The 20,741-nt window shown below is 40.6% G+C and overlaps 1 protein-coding gene across 1 annotated transcript; it reads left to right on the forward strand.

Moving 5' to 3' along the window:
* Nucleotides 1-6,439: 6,439 nt before the first annotated feature.
* LOC115047559 (heparan sulfate glucosamine 3-O-sulfotransferase 6-like) lies at nt 6,440-18,642 on the forward strand. The gene is made up of 2 exons (XM_029508581.1): nt 6,440-7,232; nt 16,793-18,642. Exons 1-2 carry the CDS (start codon nt 6,718-6,720, stop codon nt 17,409-17,411), a joined length of 1,134 nt encoding a protein of 377 aa, XP_029364441.1. The 5' UTR covers nt 6,440-6,717; the 3' UTR covers nt 17,412-18,642.
* The last annotated feature ends 2,099 nt before the right edge of the window (nt 18,643-20,741 follow it).

Consider the following 20,741-nt stretch of genomic DNA (forward strand, 5'->3'; position numbering starts at 1 on the left):
TTTTTTTTTTGCATGAGAATAAAATATTATTACCATGTATATACTACGTCAAGATAAGCAAGCCCACTGCTGCTTCCTCTCTACCTATGCCATATCATTTCACATCTAGAATCTATAATAATGCATTTTCCTTGAAAGAATCATAATTACCAGATTTAAATAAAGTGTTTAATGTGTGTCTTTGTGTGACCACATCTGGATCCTCCTGATTGCACGAATGAGGGGAATTCCACTCCGTTCATACAGGTTTATACCCCCCAGCACACTTTGTGCAATATATAAACACAGCGCTAGTTTTACCTTTTTACAGTAAGTCCTCCAAGTATGCAACATTAGAGCCAACAGTAAATTTATGGGACATCAATGTCTTGAATAAAAAACAAAAAAACTAAAACTGAAAACATGAATTATGTATCTTCAGCATCAACATTTGTCGCATGCAAACTTTGATTCTCTACATTTGCACTTTACTCGGTTACTTTTGTGCCAGAAAGGCAAAGACACTCATCTTACCTGTCCCTCACTCTGCAGTAATTGTTTCTCTTGATCCCTCAGACTCTTCCCATTGGCTTGTCAGTGTCCTGGATTTATGTGGGGAACATGGTGTTTTGCCCAAACTAAGCACACAGTAAAGACACAGTTAGCACTGGTTCAAAAAAGAATCCATTTTTTTAAATATATTTTGAGTAAATCCGCAGCAAAGCCTTTCTGCTGTCATTCGGACAAGCAGCTTTGTCGTGTCCCTAAAAACATAGACCTCAAAAACCTAAAGTGGGACCAGATGAGAGATAGAGGAAGGCAAAGAAGAGCTGTATGTGCGTGACTATGTCTGTGTTGGTAAAAAAGAGGATTCAAAATACATTCCCACAGGAATGAAGATCTGTTTTACGATGTGTCGGTTGGTATTTTAAAGAAAGCTGCCTTCCAGTTTCACCACCAGCCTGAACGGATTCAAAAGAGCCCTTCTTATTCCAAAATCTAAGTACCATAAGCCAAACAAATAATGTGACATTTTGGGAAATATTCTTCTAAAAGTTGGATTAAAATTTTGATAGCACTCTCATGTCTGTACCGTAAACATCTGGCTACAGTTAGTTAGTCTAGTTTAGCATCAAGACAGACAAAAAGGTTAACAAAGTCCACCTTCCACTACAATCAGAGCTCCGTAATAAGGACGTTATGTAAATTTTTCCAAAAAGTAAGAGGCAGAAGTAGCAAGTAATATTTTACCACCATGAAAGTTTGGACCACAGTTTCCAGACTTTGTCTTGTTTAAGTGTTGAGAAAGCTTATTAAAGAAGTTATTCTTATACACATGTTGGAATAATTTGAACATTTTAAAATAAAATGATTCAAACTAAACATGTCAGTCTTTTAAGCAAAACATTCCAATTTTAAGCCTCATTTATCTCTTTACTGCGCCTGTTTTTTCTCTGGCAGGTCACATATTTGGTACAATCCTGTCCCCTTTGGCCAAAATAACCGTCAGCACCTTAGATGATGGTTTGCTTGTTTGAGTCGCACATGATTTCACATTCCTGTGAAACGCAGACTGCCCCCACGGGGTAGAAGCCCGTCTCCTGTTTCTGCAGCATGAAACAGTTTTGACACACTCTGCCTCTGGCCTGCAAGAGCTCACTGGACAGGTGATCCTATTTTAGCAAACCTGACTCAACTGTGAGGCAATGGATGTATTTTTTTTCTTTTCTTTTTTGAGGATGACAGCCATCTTCTCTCACAGTTTTCTCACAGTCAGTGTGACAAGATGGAATTCAAAAAAGCCAAGGAAACTCCAGAGAGGGGAAAGACAAACTGCTGCGGCTTCACACCAGTAATTACAGTCTTCTAACACCCATCTCATGACTATGTTTTTATTTACAGAGACTGTCAAGATTTGATTCAGTCATTTGCATTTTATGAACACAGAGCCACTGATTAAACAACAAGATATTCACCCAGTTGCTCATTCACACGCATCTTTAGTCCCTCCAATTGTTTCCAATGAGCAGTGTTTGTGTGAAAATTAACAAGCACAACCATTTGGGTGGTGTCTCTGGCCCGCTAACAGTAGCACAGTGTTCAGTCCAACCGTCCTGGCTGTAAATTGCAAAGATGGAAAGAGAGTTGTTTTTCACACACTGTGCACAAATACTGTAGATGGTGACAGTGACACATAAAAGAGCGAAGCTGCGGTTTGGGGCTGACGTCATGGCAATCAACATTTAAAAACGACGAGACCTTTCAGTGAAAGAAAGCCAGACGGAGCGGCCCACAAACATTTCAGTGAGGAACAGTTTGGGATCAGGTTCCAAAAGTGGTCCATGTGCCAAAAGGGTGGAACAGTCGCGCATGTGTCCACACACATACCTGGTCAGACACATGCTTTAGCTTTCAAAGTTTCACCCTCAAAGCTGTCAGCTTTACAGCTAAACGTCTTGAGTGCGCTGAGACGTGAAACTGTATTCGAATTAATGGCAATTGTGTCACTTTCAAATTCATCTCACTCCATTTCTTTCTACCTCATTCACATTCATCATCTGTCTTACAGCCACAAACACACACAGACGCACGCACGGACACACACAAGTTTCCCCTGAACCCTGCTCCTCCACCCTTCCCAACAGACCCCATATCACCAAGGAGCCAACCGCCAGATCCCATTTTTCACCGCAGAGCTGTGGATTAGAAAAGAAAGCATTTCCCAAATGGTCTGCGGCTTGTGTGATGACTTGATTGTTGTTCAGTTTAATTCCTTCAATAGTCTTTAGATTTCCTCTTGCCTGATTTTACTGCTACAATAAAGCACCCAAAGAAGGTAAATAACAGTTTGAAAAAACTCCTCTTCAGACTTGCCTCTTGGAAAGGTATTATAATTTTTATTGCCAAGATGAAAGACACATTGAAAATGCAGCTGCTTTCTAATGCTGGAAAGAGTGTTACTATTGTCACAAAAACTTTTTTGTCAAACAAGAACGAATAAAAAACTAGGTGATGATGAATAAAGGTAATTGTTATTTCGCACACTGAAACTAGATAAAAATTAGATGACTAAAATGTGATTACAACGAAACAGGATTTTCTTCAAAAGACTTGTGACAAAAATAAACTGTCAAAATGAACACTGGATGGAAGATAGCTTGCACGCATTTTTGTTCATGTGAAAACATCTGTGGGTTTACACTCTATCTCCATACATGTATATAATTTTGGTAATTGAACCTCCTGGCTTTGGGTGCTTCCCAAATCTAACCCTCATGAAGTTGGAATGAATCGCAGCGAATGCTTCCGCGGATAGAAATTACTCCCATGTTGAACTCAAAGTATTATGTGGGTCTAACACTGTTTAATGCTTTCAAGGCCGTTGAGGCTGTTGCGTAAGATGCAAACAACTCTCCTCTCATCTCTCGAGCACTGCTCCGTAACGCTGTTGGGCAAGCCTGAGAGTTCGTACGTCCTGCTAGCAGAGAGAAGGGCCGATGCACCTGTGTGAAGGTGGAGGTACGTGAGGCATGTTGGGTGGGAGGAGAAGAGAAAGACGTGTGGCAGAAAACTAAGATGAGATGAAGAGATCAGAGTGATTTTGTTCCCTTGTCCGTCTCCTCTTCCAACCATCATTCTTATTGACTTTGCTTACGTTTTCAGATGAAAGATGGGAAGGGGCCAGGTGAAGGGTGCGGCTCCAACGCAGCTCTGCTGTTTGCTTTTGTCTTCGCTGATCCTCACAACCTGAGGGCCTGACGACTGAGCGGCTAACATTTTGCTGAGAGCACATGTAACATCTCTTATCTCTTCAAAGGAACTGCACTTCAGAAACCACAATGTGATTATTCAAATGAAATATTTTGGGACAATCCTGCTTCACCACATCACAGAAAAAAAAAAGATTAAAAGTGAATTTGTTCAGAATCCGTAAATGCTACATTTAATGCAAGACAGTAGACGATTACTCTTGAACAGCGAGTCCTCAATCTGGAGCTCATTATTAGTAAAAAATTCATTGATATTCATTTCAGAAAATGCAAAAAAAAAAAAAAAAAGGGTGAGGTTCCATTCATAATAAACTACATCCATGCCTCTGCACCACTAAATACTATCTCCTGGGTTGTGGTTTCAAAGATCTGTCATGATGGCTTTAAGATTTTTGACTGCTATCTTGCGGCTATCCCAAATCACCGACAGCTTCTTCCTCATACTGGAAATTACAAAATGAGAGTGGAACATTCTGCCTTTGCTCAGGAGGATTTGTAATTTGCTGTAATGGCTGACACATGTACATGCCATCAGCAGGCCTCTGGTTATGGAAATCTCTATCAGTGGTAAATGCTGGGATGCAGCAGCAGTGCACACCTGCTGTCGCGACAGTCGGATATCTACATATGTGTTCATAAATACTGACACAGGAATGTGAGCAGACCGTTACATTTACAGACGGAGATGTGTGCACACAAACACATCCACAGAAAAACCATATTGTCCGGCCTCAGCCCCATACTGCAGATAAAAACACAAGCATGGTTCACAACTTGCATGTCATATTTGTTTTCTGGTTGTTGCTGCCGTCTGTTTGTTTCTTTAATCTCACTGTTTATATTTCTGGGTCCAAACCCGTCAGTGTAGCTCCAACTAGAGCAATTAGGATGAGGGAAAAGCAAATAAAATGTCTGATGAAAGCAAAGCTTGGATTCTGACCTCATTCTGACTGAATCTGCCGCGAGCCAACAGACAGTCATTTCCAAAGCTGTGAATTCCTCAGTGCCAGGCTGGCCTCCCTTTGGATGGGTCTACAATGGCTGTTTGTACTTCAAAACATATCATTATTCTATATTTGCCTCAGTCCCGTCTGTATCCGGCGAGACCTTTGCGCGAGTGCTGATGTTTTAAGCTTTTCGTCTCATAAGGTAGAAATTGTAATCACACAAACTGGAAAGGTAGAATTACATAAAAGAAAAGAGTGGCATTTCAGACTCATGCTTCACAAATTTTTTTCATTTTGAGAGTTAGATAAGAATACTAACGCCACCCCAACACATCTAATACAGACATTAAGCTAACTTAGCTTAGCACGAAGACTCTTCTGAAAAAGCCTTAACACATGCAGCGTCAGTATTGGTTTCAAAAGGCAGAAATATTAAAACATTGAGGCTGAAAAGGGAAACTGATTCCTTTGATTATATTTAATGCCCCTAATCTCTGCCACTAATCTAATCACGACATTTTTAGAGACGTAAAAGAAAATCACTGTTGGGGTATTTAATAATGTATTTGATGTCATAGAGTAAAATATGAAAATGTCTTGTACAGACCTTAATTTAGCATCAGCTAACCAAACACTTATAAACTTTGGGACAAAGACGCTCATTAACTAACACTATCTCACACCAAAAAAAAAAAAGTGCCACATTTTTTTCTGAGGATATTGAGGAAGAGAGTGGAATAAAGATAAAATATCCACAATTTGCCAACACAGCAAGTTTGCCAAATTCATTTATTATCTCTGTCTGAACCATGCTGTGCCTCTGGGCTCAAAATGCAAATGTGTGTGAGTGTGAGAGTGTGGGAGTGTGACAGCGACAGCACCTCTCCTCCCTCTCCCCTCGCCCATTCAGACGGCCGCCCTCGGTGTATTACTCAGGTTCAAAAGTCTGAACTTCTTCTCATTGCCAGGTGAAACTCAATACACACAGAAGCTTTAAAGTATCAGTGAAACATCAAAGTGCTGATCCTTCCTGTACTGCCCGAAAGGTAACTCAGTCAGATACTGTATTTATGGGATGGAAACAGAGCAGTCACTGGGGGGGGGCGGGGATCTCTTTGCTGTAGGCTTATTGTTGTGAAGGTTTGTCTAAGGAGCTGTGCCACTATGTTGCCTATGTGTTGATTGTCAAGGTGCGTAGAGAGTACAAGAGGTTTTGGGTAGACATCCTCGGGGCGTCTCTTATTCACTGAGACATCTATCAGATGGGTTCAAAGGGGCAAGTAGGATTTTCCTCTGTGGAGTCAGTTTACATCTGTAAAACACTGATGAGTCTGTAGCTTATAACAAAGTGCTGTAGATCTCTTTTTCCCATGTCACAAAAATAGCAATCTCTGTTGATTATGTTACAAAGTTTGTTTTACAGAACGACTCAAAGCAATTCACGCTTCAAATGATTAAAATCACACTAAGACACAAAGGTTTTAAATCAATCATCAAGAGGTTTCATTCAGTAACGTATAATTAGGTTAGAAATAGAAATATATATGAGTCATTTTTCTTATGGAAGACAACTCAGATAAGTTGTTACTACTACTCAGGTCCATGTTTATCCATGTTTATGCTCTAGCTTAAGCAGGGAAGGGTGGAGACTTGTAAAAGAAAGAAAAAAAAAAACGGGGCGTATGAGCAGCAGAGGAGAAACTTTGGATGATGCATCAGTACTCACCTCAGAGCGCACAGACACAGCAGACTCATTACACTGTGACAAAAGTTTCTCTACTGAGAAAGACTAATCTTTTCAGAGGGAGTTCAGGGAGGAACAGACAAAAACAATGAAGATCATTTCTGACAAATCCACCGTGCCATTTCGCTGCTAAGATGAGCGCTCCATGTGATGTTCCACTTTTACGCAACAGGTTCCTCGGAATGATTTGAACAGCAGCAGCTCCGGCCCATGCAGACAGCAGAAGAAGCATGCTGTCGCCGTTTTGGCCCTTTGGCATCCAGCAGGAGATCAACTCATGGGATGTAGTGGATGCAGAGTCAGGTTCAACTTGGGAAAGGCGCTCTCCAAAGTCTCGGTGTTATTTACCATGGTCCTGATCTTCACCTACTTCTTCTACTGCCTCACCGGATTCTGTGACTCGGCTCCGAGGACTTTATACAGCCACCAAGGTTCAGACGCGGACTATGACATTCTGGACGATCATCGCCGCATTCTGGGCGACCTGCGACCCCCGGCGCGTCTCCTCCACGACGCGTCGCCTCAGCGGAACCTCACCGTGTCCGCGGACGCGGAGCGGATGGACTCGCCCGGACCGCCGTCTGAGCGCACACCGGACACCGAGAAGGACGGCATGCCGGTGTCCAACACCTTCGGCCTCAAAAGGTTCCCGCAGGCGATTATAATCGGCGTGAAGAAAGGAGGAACCCGCGCGCTGCTGGAGTTTCTCCGCATCCACCCGGACGTGAGAGCGGTCGGCGCGGAGCCTCACTTCTTCGACAGGTTTTATGATAAAGGGCTGGAGTGGTACAGGTGAGCAGCACTACGGAAAACACATGATTGTGGAGGCTACGCCTTTTTACATCTTTCCAGAAAGTGTAAGCACGCTGTGCTAACGCAGGCTAATATTACAGCCACGATAGGTCTAATTATGAGCTTTAATCTGCTAAAAACAGAAATGTCTTCATTTCAGATGAACTCACAGGAGCAACATTTCCTAAAAGTAAAGAGGAAAACAAAAACAGAAAACTTAAAAATATATCCCGGTGGCTGCAGGGTCAGATGAGCTGTCACCTATTCACCTGTGGAGAAATGCTGATGTCTCCTGTCAATAGAGAGGATGTATTCAGATCAGCTTAAGCCAATATTCTCCTGCTGCAAGGTAGATCAAAAGGCTGATAAGGCCCCAGAGGAGCACTTCATCATTTTGACAGTCCACTAAACATCATTTATACACTTGCCATCCTGTAATAACGCCCTGACCTTTCCCTGCATCCTTCTACAGAAGTCATCCAAACACTGTGCTGATCGCTCCACTTTGTTTGAAATAAACCCGACTGATACTGTTAATTCACTGCACATGTTGTCGCCTCTGCATAGGGGCAGGTTGAAGGTTCATCCGCTACTGTTGCACTGACAGCAGCTGATTTGGGGTGGCCAGGCTGACCAGAGCCACCATTTGTCTGTAGTTAAGGTCATAACAAAGGATTTATGTCTGGATGAATCTGATCCTGATCATCTCCAGATGTTCTATGAGAGAGTCCCAGCTGAGCACAAACCGATCAGCAGCGCAGTTTGGGGCTGAAAGTGCCGTAAGGAGAGGTTAAAGTCTGACAGGATGAGAACTGCTCATTAACAAGCACGGTGATAGCAAGACTGTGTTTCAGATGCAAAGGTGTAATTTAATCTTCTCTGGATTTTTCTCTTAACCCCCTTTGCTGCCTTAATTAAGAACACAAGGACACATGGAAACACTTTCACCACTGATAATTTTAACATGCTGCTGAACTTCCTCACTCTTACCCTCAGCGTACATGCACAAACACACAAATACCACACACACACACAGACACAGGTTAATACTTTGCTCCTTTATTCTGCTTTCTACCTCTCTTCTCTGCTGTCTCTCTAACTCATGCTTCTTCCCGCATCATTACGTCCCATTTTATTCACACTCCCCACAAATATTTTTCCTTTATGTCCCTTTCTCATCTAGCCTTTCTTCTCTTCATTATTCCTTCAGTGCAGCAGGCGTCTTGATGGTGAAATACCTGTGGCAGACCTGGTGTTTCCAGGGCATGTTTTATGTGTGTTTCTGTCTGTGTTAATTAGCCTGACTGTTGCTGTAAAGCTCTTATGTTTCTGTTCGTGCTGTAACACAGCAGCAACACCAACAAAGCGTGTGAATGTTCAATCAATCATCTCAAGGGTTGCAAATAGTGATTATCTTTATTGTTGATCGAGCTGCTGATTATTTGCTCTGTGAATAAATTAATGTTTGTTTTTTTCAAAGTGTCCATTGTACTTGAGCCCAGTGTGACTGGAGATTTTTCATAGAACGGAGTTTAGCTGAAAGCTGAGATGGAGGAGAGTCGGACGGATTAACACAACAACAGAAACAGCAGCAAGACGATCCTGAGTGAAATCACAGAGAGATGATTTCCCTGTTGTCGCTAAAAGAAAACTGGGGGAAAAAAAAATGTTTCTCTGCCCTCTGTGGTGATCCACAGAGAAGCCACTGGAAGTCACGGAGAACGGTGATGTGTTTGTGTGCACGTGTTGACGAAAGAAAGAAAAGAAGTCACCCATGTGGAACAATGGCATCCTCCTCACCCGACTGTCAGTGTCACATCTGGAAACAAACAAACTCACAAACAGGCCTCAGTTTAAGGCTGCTGCATGACAGGCTTTGATGTTTTATCTTCCCAATGCTCTCTCAGCTTCATCTTAATACATTCATTCCTCACTTTACTAACTCTCACAAAAAACATTTAAATGACTTATTTTGTGGCAGAGGCTGTGGTAGTTTCATTTGAAATCCCAAAGACATATCACTTCATATCTGACAACAGTTTGTGATGGTCAGCCTGGCTCCACAGGTGCTGCGCGGTGAGATAACGAGAAACTTTGGATGAGAGGAAATTTGTGCCCTGTCATATATTGAGTCTCCATCGTCCTTTGACTGATACACTAACTGGAGACATTTCATGGTCATGACAGTGTGGACGTGTTATTCCAACATACTGTATTCTGTGTGAGGGTTAGGGTTAGGGTTAGGCCCCGTTCATGTGTGTTTTCCTTTTCTTTTATCTCACTGATCCAGCCCGTCTCCTCTCTCTTTCTTCTTCAGCCCGTCTGTCCTCTCGTTTGCATGTGTGCATATGAGCCCATTACGGGAATGGAAAAGCCACAAATAGCACATTTAAACTGAAGCAAAGATTTAATGATTTTCTGTGTTGTTTTATGGCTTTAAGAGAACTTCATGGAGTGATGGGTTTCATATGGGACTTGAGAGCCACCACAGACAACAGAAAGACCCCAGCTTTCGATAGCACAAAGGCTCGGATTGTCACGGCTCTGTCACCACGATGTTCTCTGGGATGAGTAATTCTAAAATTAGGCCTCTGTGTTTTGTTTTTGTTGTTTTGCAGCAGATTAGGCCGCAGTTCTTTTACTGTTACAGAGATAAACTTCAAAAAATGCAGCCACACAGCTTTGAATCCAAGAGCCTAAATAACATCCTGGAAATCAAGTCTCCATATGATTAATGAACATGATCATTTATCCATTTCCATTTGAGGAAAAAGTCCAAGACTCATCAATATTTTGAAAGCTTGTCAATTGGTTGACCTACTGTCCTGACACCAAAGGCCAAGCACAATCGGATCGTTATTAAAATATAGTACAAATCCTTTATGGGCAGCAGCACAAGGGCAAGCAGGGATGATTTATCTATTTAACAAACACTATAAGACTATAAGAATATGAGAGAATTATGTTGCTCTGAAACCATTTTAACATATAAACTTCAATTTGGTGAGATTGGAAAGATTACTGTCTTTCAAAATAAAGAGAGTCTACTATCTTGTTTTGTTTGCTTATATTTTCTTCTAAATTTTATAAAAGAAAACAAAAAAATTGATAATCTTTTAAAGTATCAACCTGATTTTTGAAAAGATTTGCAAAGATCCGAAATCCCTTTTTATTGTTCTGCAATAATAACATTTTTTTAGATTGCTTTTACACAGAGTATATAAGGTGTTTATTGCCTTTATAGCTCATAAAGCAGACTAAGTTATTCAGTGCAATAAGACTACTGTAGTCAGAATGTAAATGTTCCCATCTTTGCAAGACATTAAACTGAAAGAAAATTAATATTATAAATACATATTTAAATATATTGATCTGGCATGACAGAGTATTGATTGGATAATATTTAATCTGCTTGTGTATTGAGTACAACTATTTGTCGGTGGCTTTAATAACCAACTGTATTTAATTAATCTTGATGAAATATTTATTATTCTAACAACCAATTCAGTCTAATTTGCTTTTGTTGAAATCTTTGTTGAAATCTTTACCATTGCATGCAGGCGAGTTTTATTTCACTATTTTATGGGTTTCAAATATTTACCATGTCAGTCTGAATTTTTGACGGTTGGAATGGTGAAAGTAGACTCTAATGGAAATGGGGCAAAGCTTTCTAGAGAGAGGATCATTTTCCCGACACCTCGTTCTGTGTCCATCCCCGAGGCCATTCGTGACCAAGGCTGAACACGACTGATTGGCGTAACAGGCCAGGAAGTGGTCTCTGTAGTGTTGAACTGCAGTGTGCTTTAATGGTGCTGGGCTTTGGCTGCAGTTGGGTGTAGGTGATGATGTAAGGTTTGAAAAGGCCCACACTCACACCCCATATGGTGGGGATTATAATAATTTGACGTGCATTGTGGTCCATTTTGGGGGTGCCTGTAAAAATCTTGGGGAGATTTCAGTTGTGCAGTTTTTGTTCTTTGCTGCATTTAACTAGTGAGGAAAATGCTGAGAAGTTGAAAACAAACGATATTATTCAATCGAAATGCCACGATATTGCTCCTGTTTCCTCCAGGTCTAATTCCAGTGAGTATAATAAATGACCAAGACAGTCAGAAGTACTTTATCACAGCTTTACTTTGAGCTAAATGCCACCATCAGCACACCAACATGGTCACAGAGAAAATACTAACAGCTGAAGCTAAGCAGGTGTAATGTTTATCCTGTTTACTATGTTAGTTTGTTTACTGAGAATAAACATAAAGTTGAGGTTGACAAAACTTGTTATTTGGAGACTAAGTGAAATTCGGACCTCATAATGGTTCAAGATGAAAACTTAAGGGATTGCTAAAGATAAAAAACAATTCCTCTTGAGGGGTACACAAACTATCCAGGTGTGGCTGACATAATGAAGTCCTAAAAGACTTTTTATTTTGTTAAACAAACAACCAAAGAAGAACCTTTAATGGAAAACACCTTTTGATATTCCTCATTGTGAGATGCAAAGTTGTGTGTTGTTGTGTTATTACAAGCATGTGCACTGAAGTTGCATCACTCCCACTCTTGTCAGTGTCACCACTCGTTTCATGTACCACATTCATAATCATTGCAATGGCATCCTGCTGTAAACCAACAAAGATGTAAATATAAAACACTGTAGCCTCTGTGTAATAAGTGCAGCTTCCAGTTGAGAAATCATCCTCTTTAGCACATCAGTTTTTCTGAGATAACAATAATCTTATAATACTGTATTTAAATCTGTGGGTGGTAACCGTCTCTCTCCTGCCATGAGGATTTATCAGGGATCTAACGTCCATTTTCTCTCTCTGCCTATGATGACAGGTGCCAGCTAAAGAGCTGGAAATTCACCTCCATGCTAATGGAAGTGTGACGCACACCATATAAATTGTGCTTTTGTCTGTTTGGATCAATCACTTAAGCCTAAATATACAGTGTTTCACTACCTGTTGTGAAATATTGTTTGCAGAGTTGTTGTTGAGTCATCCTCAGGTACACATGGCATTATTCCTTTCAGTTTGTGTTTTAGTCCAACTATGACAATTTGAGGATTTGTTGCTTGCTCAAATTTCTGTTTAGACAAAGCACATATAGACAGCATGGCAACAGTAGCCCTCACAGTTCACACAGTATATCTTCTGTTGTGTGTTTAGGGTCTTAATTATGATGACAATGACAGTGTCAGTAGCGTGTTAATGTGCGTTTTGCACATTTTCTGCAGCAGGCAGTTTTACGTCTTTTGTTTGTTTGTTTGTTTGCTTCTTTTTTTTTTAACAAAGACATTTATTTGCTTTCTTACAGAGAATGACGAGTGTCTGTCCTTTGAATATATGACTACCAGCAGCAGTCACATAGCATAGCCAAGCATACAGACTGCAGAGAAGTCTAAATCTAAAAACAATTAGATGTAAGAAAATAATCTATTTTGGTTTTACTGAGGGGTTAAATCTTGCCATCACTGTGAGTTTTCCAGAAACCAGCAGAAAATTTGAGATCTTATTGTTTTCACAAGGAATTAATCTGATGCATGACCACGACACTTTGGTTTTGCATGGATTGAATATATAGGACAATATGTCAAGCTGTGAGTTTAGCAGCTGATATCAAGTGGGAGCCAAGTGATGTTACCATTTCCAGTCTTTATGTTGAGCTAACCTGCTGCTAGCTGTTGCCATCCTACTTCTTACCTACTTCTCACAGCACGATATCAATCTTCTCATCTCATGCCTGTCAAACTATTCCCGTAAGCTGCTGGTTGAGCTCAATCATGTCTTTTGTTGTGTTTTGGATCTTTTCTAGTCAGAGGAGAAAAGCAGCATATGTTTTATCTGTGCACGGAGGCATGAATTCCCACACTGGTGGGTCGTCCATGACCTAGAGGCTTCCTCTGTCACACTAAAAGCATAGCCACACAGCCAGGAAATGTTTTCCTTCAGTTTGTTGTTCACCTCTAATTTTTATGGTCTTGATTTTCCATCGCCTCTTTAATTGGATCTCAGCTTGGTAAGCGTTCAGATGCAGATACCTGCCAGAGCAGGAGTTAGCATTTAGTGCAGATCTTTCAGTAAATGACTACAATAATTGGTAGAATTTTACATCTGCTTTTGTTTGAGTAAATGACATGATAATTGGATTTTTGAGATATTTTTGTCTCCAATCAGTTCTGCTGTCTGTGCAGACTGCCTTTTGTTATGGGGCTACAGGGGATGTAGCTGCAGAACTGCAGCGGGAGGACCTATAATCGTGGGGGCAGGAAGTCTGTCGGCCACATCCTTGTTGCCAGCGTTAGCATTTAATCTTCTGATGCAGACGGCCTCGAACGTATCAGTGGTGTAATCAGTGCTGTGGCACATCAGGGAGGAAAAGCACTACATCCCTTTAACAGCAGGGAGTTCCAGAATAATGTGGGTAGTCAGCAAGGCTCTGTTAATACTGAGCTAAATAGAAAACATCTTTGTGCACATTCTTTGTATGCTTAATTGTAGTGAATCGACAGAGATGTGTTTGTAAAGCATATAAAGCATAAGAGTAGATTTCCATCCATAGAAAACTGTCAAGAATTGAACTGTCCATGATGTGTTTACAGTTTGTCCTCACACCACGTCCAGGACCAGATTTATGATAGAAAATGGCTGTTATTGATTCTCTGATAATGAGATAGATTCCACTCAGGGAGACCAAAGGGGAGTTTGGGGGCGGCAAAAGCCACATATCATGAACTATTCATGAGTATGGAGAGGCAACTTATGGTCATTTACCTAAATGGCACATCTTTGAAGGACTGACGAACAACCCAAAGATTTTGGATGAGATCGCAGAGGACAGATGGGGAGATGAGTGCTCCGTTTCTCATCAGTAAACATTGACACCTCTGTGCACACACACACTGAAGCGCACACACCTTGATCAATCTGCCATACAGAGATGGACGTATTGATCAGACATAGATAAATGGGACACACAGACAGTGATACGCCACTTGCAGCTCATGCAGTTGGAAAATGATCAAATGGTCATTCATTGGAGGGGTCATTTAACGGGAGTGGGTTGAAAGTGCTTAACTTTAATAGAGAAATCAAACTTCAAACTTACTCAGGCGCAGCTCCAGATAAGCTTTTTTTTTCTTTTTTCCTTATCCTCAAGGACTCTGAAAGAACAAATGCATTTTCATAATTACTGACATGCAGACGATTTCTACATAAATGAAGTACAATTTGTACATCCTGAATCACTATGACCTTTTTCCAAGTATCTTCGGGAGATGTTTTCAAATCATCATACATAGTGTCATATATTATTTTGTGACATATTTCCACTTCTTTCTCTGGAACTATTCACATCCAGTTTTTTTTATAATTGTATCAAAACATGCAGTTGTAGAAGATACAAACATGTTAAAAACATCTTAATACACAGTCTTGAGACAAAGCTTGGTACTCCGGTAACAAACGCTACCTGCCAGCTCCTTTTAAGCTTTATAACCTTGCCTAATGTCAACATGTGCACTTTCTAAAAATCTTTATACAGTGAGCTCTCTAAAGATTAGTTAGATGTTTCCCCAGAAGCTGGGCCAAATGGATCCTGGCAGGAGAGTAGAATTTACCATACAGCTTCAGAAATAAGAGAGTTATCAATCATCTTATCTAACTCTTGGCAAGCAATTGAATAAGTGTGTTTCTCAAAATGTCAAACTGCTGTTGAAAGATTTCCACCAGAGTTTAGGTTTAAGGTTTGCGGGTTTTGACAATGTTTGGCTGCACAAGAGTTTCTAATGGCTGATTTACTGGTACGCTTAAGTGTTTTGTTTTATTTATTTATTTATTTATTTATTTTTAAATAGAAAAAAAAAAACCCCACTACATTGTATATGATCAGATTCAGTTCAGGCAGTGAGACAGTTATTTGACTACTGTTGCTTTCAACCACTCTCAATCATTGCCTTGTGTATTTAAAAACAGTTTGAGGGTCCATTTCATTTCCAAAAAAAAGCAATTATACTGGTGGAATAGATTCAACATATCTGCCAATTTTTCTGCCTGAAAAAAGGGGAGTATTTATTTTTATTTTTTAACTGATTGCTTTCATTGACTGAGGCAAAAATCTGCTGCCAGTTGTTATTTTTGCACAAACTCGTGAAAGCCTTGAGACCACGGAACCGCTGCTTTATGTTTTCTGCTTTTAAATAATGATTGAATTGCAGGAAACAACCAATTCGCTCAGATGCCCTTCACTCTACATCTACATTTTGGACACTTTTGTCACTTGCATTTGTACTTTACACAGACTTTCAATTTGAAACAAACAAAGCAGAGTCCATTACATGTTTATTTTATAAGAAGCCACACGAAAGGACTCTGTTTCCAGTAACATGGCATAAGATACGCCGGGTAAATGAATTGCAGAAAATTCATTCGTCCTGAACATTGCTCATCCGTTTGCCATTCAAAACAAATTGCTTCTTAGATCCAAATACGCCACAGCACCGCCTCATGAATTCTCTCAGTGTCAGATGTAGGTGTTCAAGAAAATGCCTGCTTGCCAGATAGCGCTGGAACAAAAGGAGCCTGTGTGAAATGCAGGACAGCCACTTTGACTGTAAGCAGATGTTCAAGAAGCCGGTTAATGAGAAAAAAAAAAACCTTTTACCAAGATTACAGGCCAGCAGGTGCACACACTTTGTGAAGGAGAAAATTAAAAACAAAAATAAATAAAAAATTATAACAAATGCATTTTGGTAACACATGCATTAACATTCGCCTTTTCACTGCCGTACTCTACACAGCATCTCACCTCACTACAGCCATATGTTTAACACACGAGCTGAGCTCAGCATCTTGCCATCCTGGTCGTACTTCCTGCAGACTTTGGTCTGTTTGGGTCCTTGCAGCAGTCTCTAGGGAAGGTGAGGGTAGCCCACTGCTCTTGCAGGAAGAAGGGGGTTTGGAAATCTGAAGGAAATTGCTGTTAAGTGGTTCTTGAGGCTTTGTGGTTTTGACTCATCAGGCCCCAAGCGAGTGGATGGTCCTGTGGTGCAGACCTTGCATGAGACTCAGAGAGGTTGTCTGGGCCCCTTGAACATAAACACAGTACAGTGCTTGAAGCTTTAATCTTACAGACTTGGTGGTGCTTTAATGTTTAATGTATATAATGTGTTTACATTATCGCTTGTTGTTATTCTCACTGAAGTCAGTAATGAATGTATGTTACCCAGAGACCTCTGTTACACCATAAGTAACTTTGATTTGATTGATTTTAGTCGGTGTCTCTGTACTTAAGAAGATGGTTGACATTGAAGATAAAATAGATCTGACATTTTATCCAATCAGCTTCTTTTCTTGATTGTTTTATTTTGACAACCTACAAGTGATTAATTTCACTCTCTTACCTATCACATTAAGATTGTTTCCAGCTGTAGCAGACAGCGGTTCTCTGTGTTGACAGGATGTGCATAGATAACTGTTTATTCACGCATTCGAAGGAATAAGTCATTAATAATTGAAGTGTGTGTTGAATTTTGGCTTTAAGAGATTCTGTGTCTCCTCCAGGAACCTGATGCCTCGGACGCTGGATGGCCAGGTCACCATGGAGAAGACTCCCAGCTACTTTGTGACAAAGGAGGCTCCTGGCCGTATCTGCACCATGAACTGCCAAACCAAACTCATTGTGGTGGTGAGGGATCCTGTGACGCGGGCTGTGTCTGACTACACCCAGACACTGTCCAAAAACCCGGGCCTTCCATCCTTCCAGAGCCTGGCCTTGAAAAACTCCTCCACAGGTCTGATTGACACCACGTGGAGTGCCGTGCGCATCGGCCTCTACGCCAAACATCTGGAGAACTGGCTACAGTACTTCCCTTTGTCTCATTTTCTATTTGTTAGTGGTGAGCGGTTGGTGTCTGATCCAGCTGGGGAGATGGGCCGGGTTCAAGACTTCTTGGGTCTCAAAAGGGTTGTCTCAAACAAGCACTTCTACTTCAACCAGACCAAAGGATTTCCCTGCCTGAAGAAGCCAGAGGGGAGCAGTAGACCTCGCTGTCTTGGAAAATCCAAGGGTAGACCCCACCCCCAGATCCCCACTGAGGTCTTACAGAGACTGAGAGACTTCTACAAGCCCTTTAACCACCGCTTTTACCAGCTGAGTGGACAGGACTTTGGCTGGGACTAGCAGAGAAGGATCCTGTGACAGCCCAGATAAAATGCAGTCTCTTACATTTCAGAGAGATTTGCTGAATAAAACTGCACAGGGCTGACATTCTCAGGGATGGGGTAGAGGAATACTAAAGGAGACCTCTTGTGGAGCATTCTGCCTCAGTGGAATCAACATGACTTGCAGCACATATAGTCACTGTGCTACCAATATGCAAGTTACACGCATAGTTAATGGTTTATCATTAATCCATTTCCTTGCTTGTAAGTTGATGTCGTATAAAAGCTGGAGACAAACTACGTACCAAAGGGGAAGCATGAACACGCCTTTGAATATCATTTGTGACTTACTTCATGTATTGTTTATAAAATAAGCTGATATTTATAGTTTCTGTTGATTTGTTAATTAAAGAAATGTATTTATTACATGATGAGATAAGACGTTAAAACTGGCTATATGTTAATGGACAAGACATTGGGGGGAAAAAATGTCACAATGCCACAATAAACCACTATCTTTTTCATTCTTAACAGTGTTATTAAAATGAATTCCATTTATATTTTTATTATTATTGTCTTTGGAATTATGCATACCTTAGTTTGATGTCACAAGATATTGCTCTGTATATTGCAGTTAATACACCAGTGATACCTCATATGTAAATAACGGTCAGAGACCAAACATGCACACATTCCCCAGATTTCTTGGACAGCACCCGATGTATCAGCTTCTACCCACTTACAATACATCGCTGTTTGACCTGTGACCATTTTGAACCATTTCTAATTCCGTATGTTCAGCTCACAAAGTACAGTGTTGTGTAGGAAAGTCCGTTCTCTGTGTTGTGAAGTAAAGTTTTGTCATGATGACAGTCACATTTCATCCTTTCTTGTGTTATGCTGTTATTTCGAGATCGTCGGGTCAAGACTGCAGAGAAAGTGAATCATAATGCAACAAATGTGATAAACATAGCTGAAACCTTTTTGTATATTCTAATGTTTTTATCGATAGAAAGAGTCATTCACTAAATCATTCTAATGCTTTAGGAGGATTGTCAAGCTCTGGGTTGGCCAAAATGTTGAAATGGAGCACATGGGGCCATGAGTAACATTTTAGTAACATATTTAGCCACATATAAGGCCAAGTGGGGGATCTTTAAATCATTAGATACCAATATCGTAGTCATTAAAAAGCAGTTTTCATCTTCTCTTATATAAACCACCAACCCTGAACTTTTGAAATGCACATAGTGCAGATTTTGAATAGCAAATGCAAATAAAATGTGATTATGTGAGGAACTTTGAAACATTTTTTACTCGTTTTTAATGTTAATTCCATTACAAGCTTAACTACTGCTCTCCTGCCAAGATCTCAGTCAGCCTCTTTCCTTCCTCTACTCAGTCTCTCTCACTAATTTTCCCCTTCCACACAGCGTGGCCACATGTACAGTCCATGGCCTGTGTGTGCTGTGGCCTTTAATTATGAGAGATGTCAGCTCTCCCAGAAAGCCCCCTCCTTCCTTTCTGGGCTTAGAATTAGCAGCAGAGCTCCTCTCTTTCATGGTACACTATCCTCTATCAAAGGGAAATGCATCTGCTTTGGTGGAAAAACCAAAAAAAAAAAAAAAAAAAAAGGAACCCTGTTAAGAACTGAAAAATACACTGAACTGCAGATGTTCATATAACAATGTGTGGAAATATGCCTGACCAGGGCCGCAACTGATGATCCATCCAAAAATATTCAATAAAAATCAATCAAGAGAGAGCTTTGTTTGTGGAAATGTCAGTGGCTTGTGAGTGCAAAAATAGCACGCTGCTTGCATGAGTATACTGTCGTCTTTAGTTTTTAGTTTGCATGCACACACACCCAGTGCTTCGACTCTCTCCATGCAACTTGCCTTTTGTGGTTTCAGTCAGTATTTCTGTCATATTCCCCCTCTGTTTTATATGTCTGGCATTAGTTTTTAGTGGGCCTCACTGAAATTTAAACATGCTCGGCTCACTTCATCTGTGCCAGCTTTCATAAAGCTGTATTACCAATCATGCCGATAGCTGCTTCCTCGCTGTGCCAGCTCAGCAGTGGGCATTACAGATAACTGATTTCCCACACTGCAATCTGGGAAAGATATAAGCATCAGTATTTGTAAGACTAGCCTGGTCATTAATTTCCATTAAATCAACAAGATATTTACCAAATCTACAGTTGTCACCAAACACTGGTATGATATAATGATGTGAGAAATTCATCTGAGGTGAATAAAAGAACAAGCGAGAAAAACAAAATGTCAGAATGATTGATACTATATGCCCCAAAAGTGGGAAGTGAGGACATGTACTAAACTATAACCTCATCCAACTGTGCGATTTCAGCAAATGGGGTCTGACAAAACTTCCTTGGTCTGCGTTTGCACACATGAGCTCATGAACATGTTGTTAAACTCCTACAATAATTGCAAACTGCATTGGCTGCCCAGTGTCACATTTAACACATGCTGTTCATAATTCAGAAAGAGATGCTGTTGTACTACTTCATTTTCACATCGCACCAAACCCTGGATGCAACAGTTTAGACTCAAAAAGAGCTATCAGACTCAATACTCATGCCCAGGCCAGAAGATGGACACTTTTGATTACAACTGTTTAAAACTAAAAGGCAAAGACAATAAATAACAGATCCACAAAACTCCAAATCTTCCATTCTCATGGGGACAGTACTTCTGGCTGCCATGAAGCTTTCAAGGACTTCAGCCCACAGTCTAATGTATGCCAATAATTCATACCATTGTGAATTTGTTTGCATGAGTGAAAATCACCTAACATGGCCTGGTTCACAGGCCTCTTTGAATATTTAAGATATGGGCTGATGAGAGATGCATATCATGTGTGGTCATTCTTATTTGGTTAGAATAATGAGCATGACAGACCAGAAGCACTTTGATGTTGTGATGACCCTGACTGTGAGGGGAGCGTTGAAGGAAAGTGGGCTGATTTCTACAAGGCAGATAAAAAAGGAGGATTAGAAGTATGAAAGTAGTTTCCCCATGAGCAGCCACAAATGAAGACAGTTCATACCGAGGACTCCACACATTTTCCACCCATACCACAGTCTCCTTCAGTTCAAGGAAGAAATGCTCGGGGATTTTCTCTCTTCTCTGCGGTTTAGGCCTCACAGTATCTTGTTAAATTGTGACTTTGGCTTTAATTGATGAGAAAGTGATTTGGGTTTGAGAGATTTTCAAATGGCCAGCGTAGTGCAACGTAAATTGGGGAACTTTTTAAGGATATGGGATTAAGAACTTTTACAATAAGATTTTATAACATTGTTTTTCTGGACATGTTTCAGCACATA

The sequence above is a fragment of the Echeneis naucrates genome, chromosome 8 (genome assembly GCF_900963305.1).
Source record: "Echeneis naucrates chromosome 8, fEcheNa1.1, whole genome shotgun sequence".
NCBI classification, from domain to species: domain Eukaryota; kingdom Metazoa; phylum Chordata; class Actinopteri; order Carangiformes; family Echeneidae; genus Echeneis; species Echeneis naucrates.

Bases quoted from the DNA above. Each gene is read 5' to 3' on its own strand.
- LOC115047559 (XM_029508581.1), top strand. From the start codon at position 6,718: ATGGGATGTAGTGGATGCAGAGTCAGGTTCAACTTGGGAAAGGCGCTC. The intron at 7,233-16,792 runs GTGAGCAGCACT...TGTCTCCTCCAG, and splicing joins AAAGGGCTGGAGTGGTACAG to GAACCTGATGCCTCGGACGC.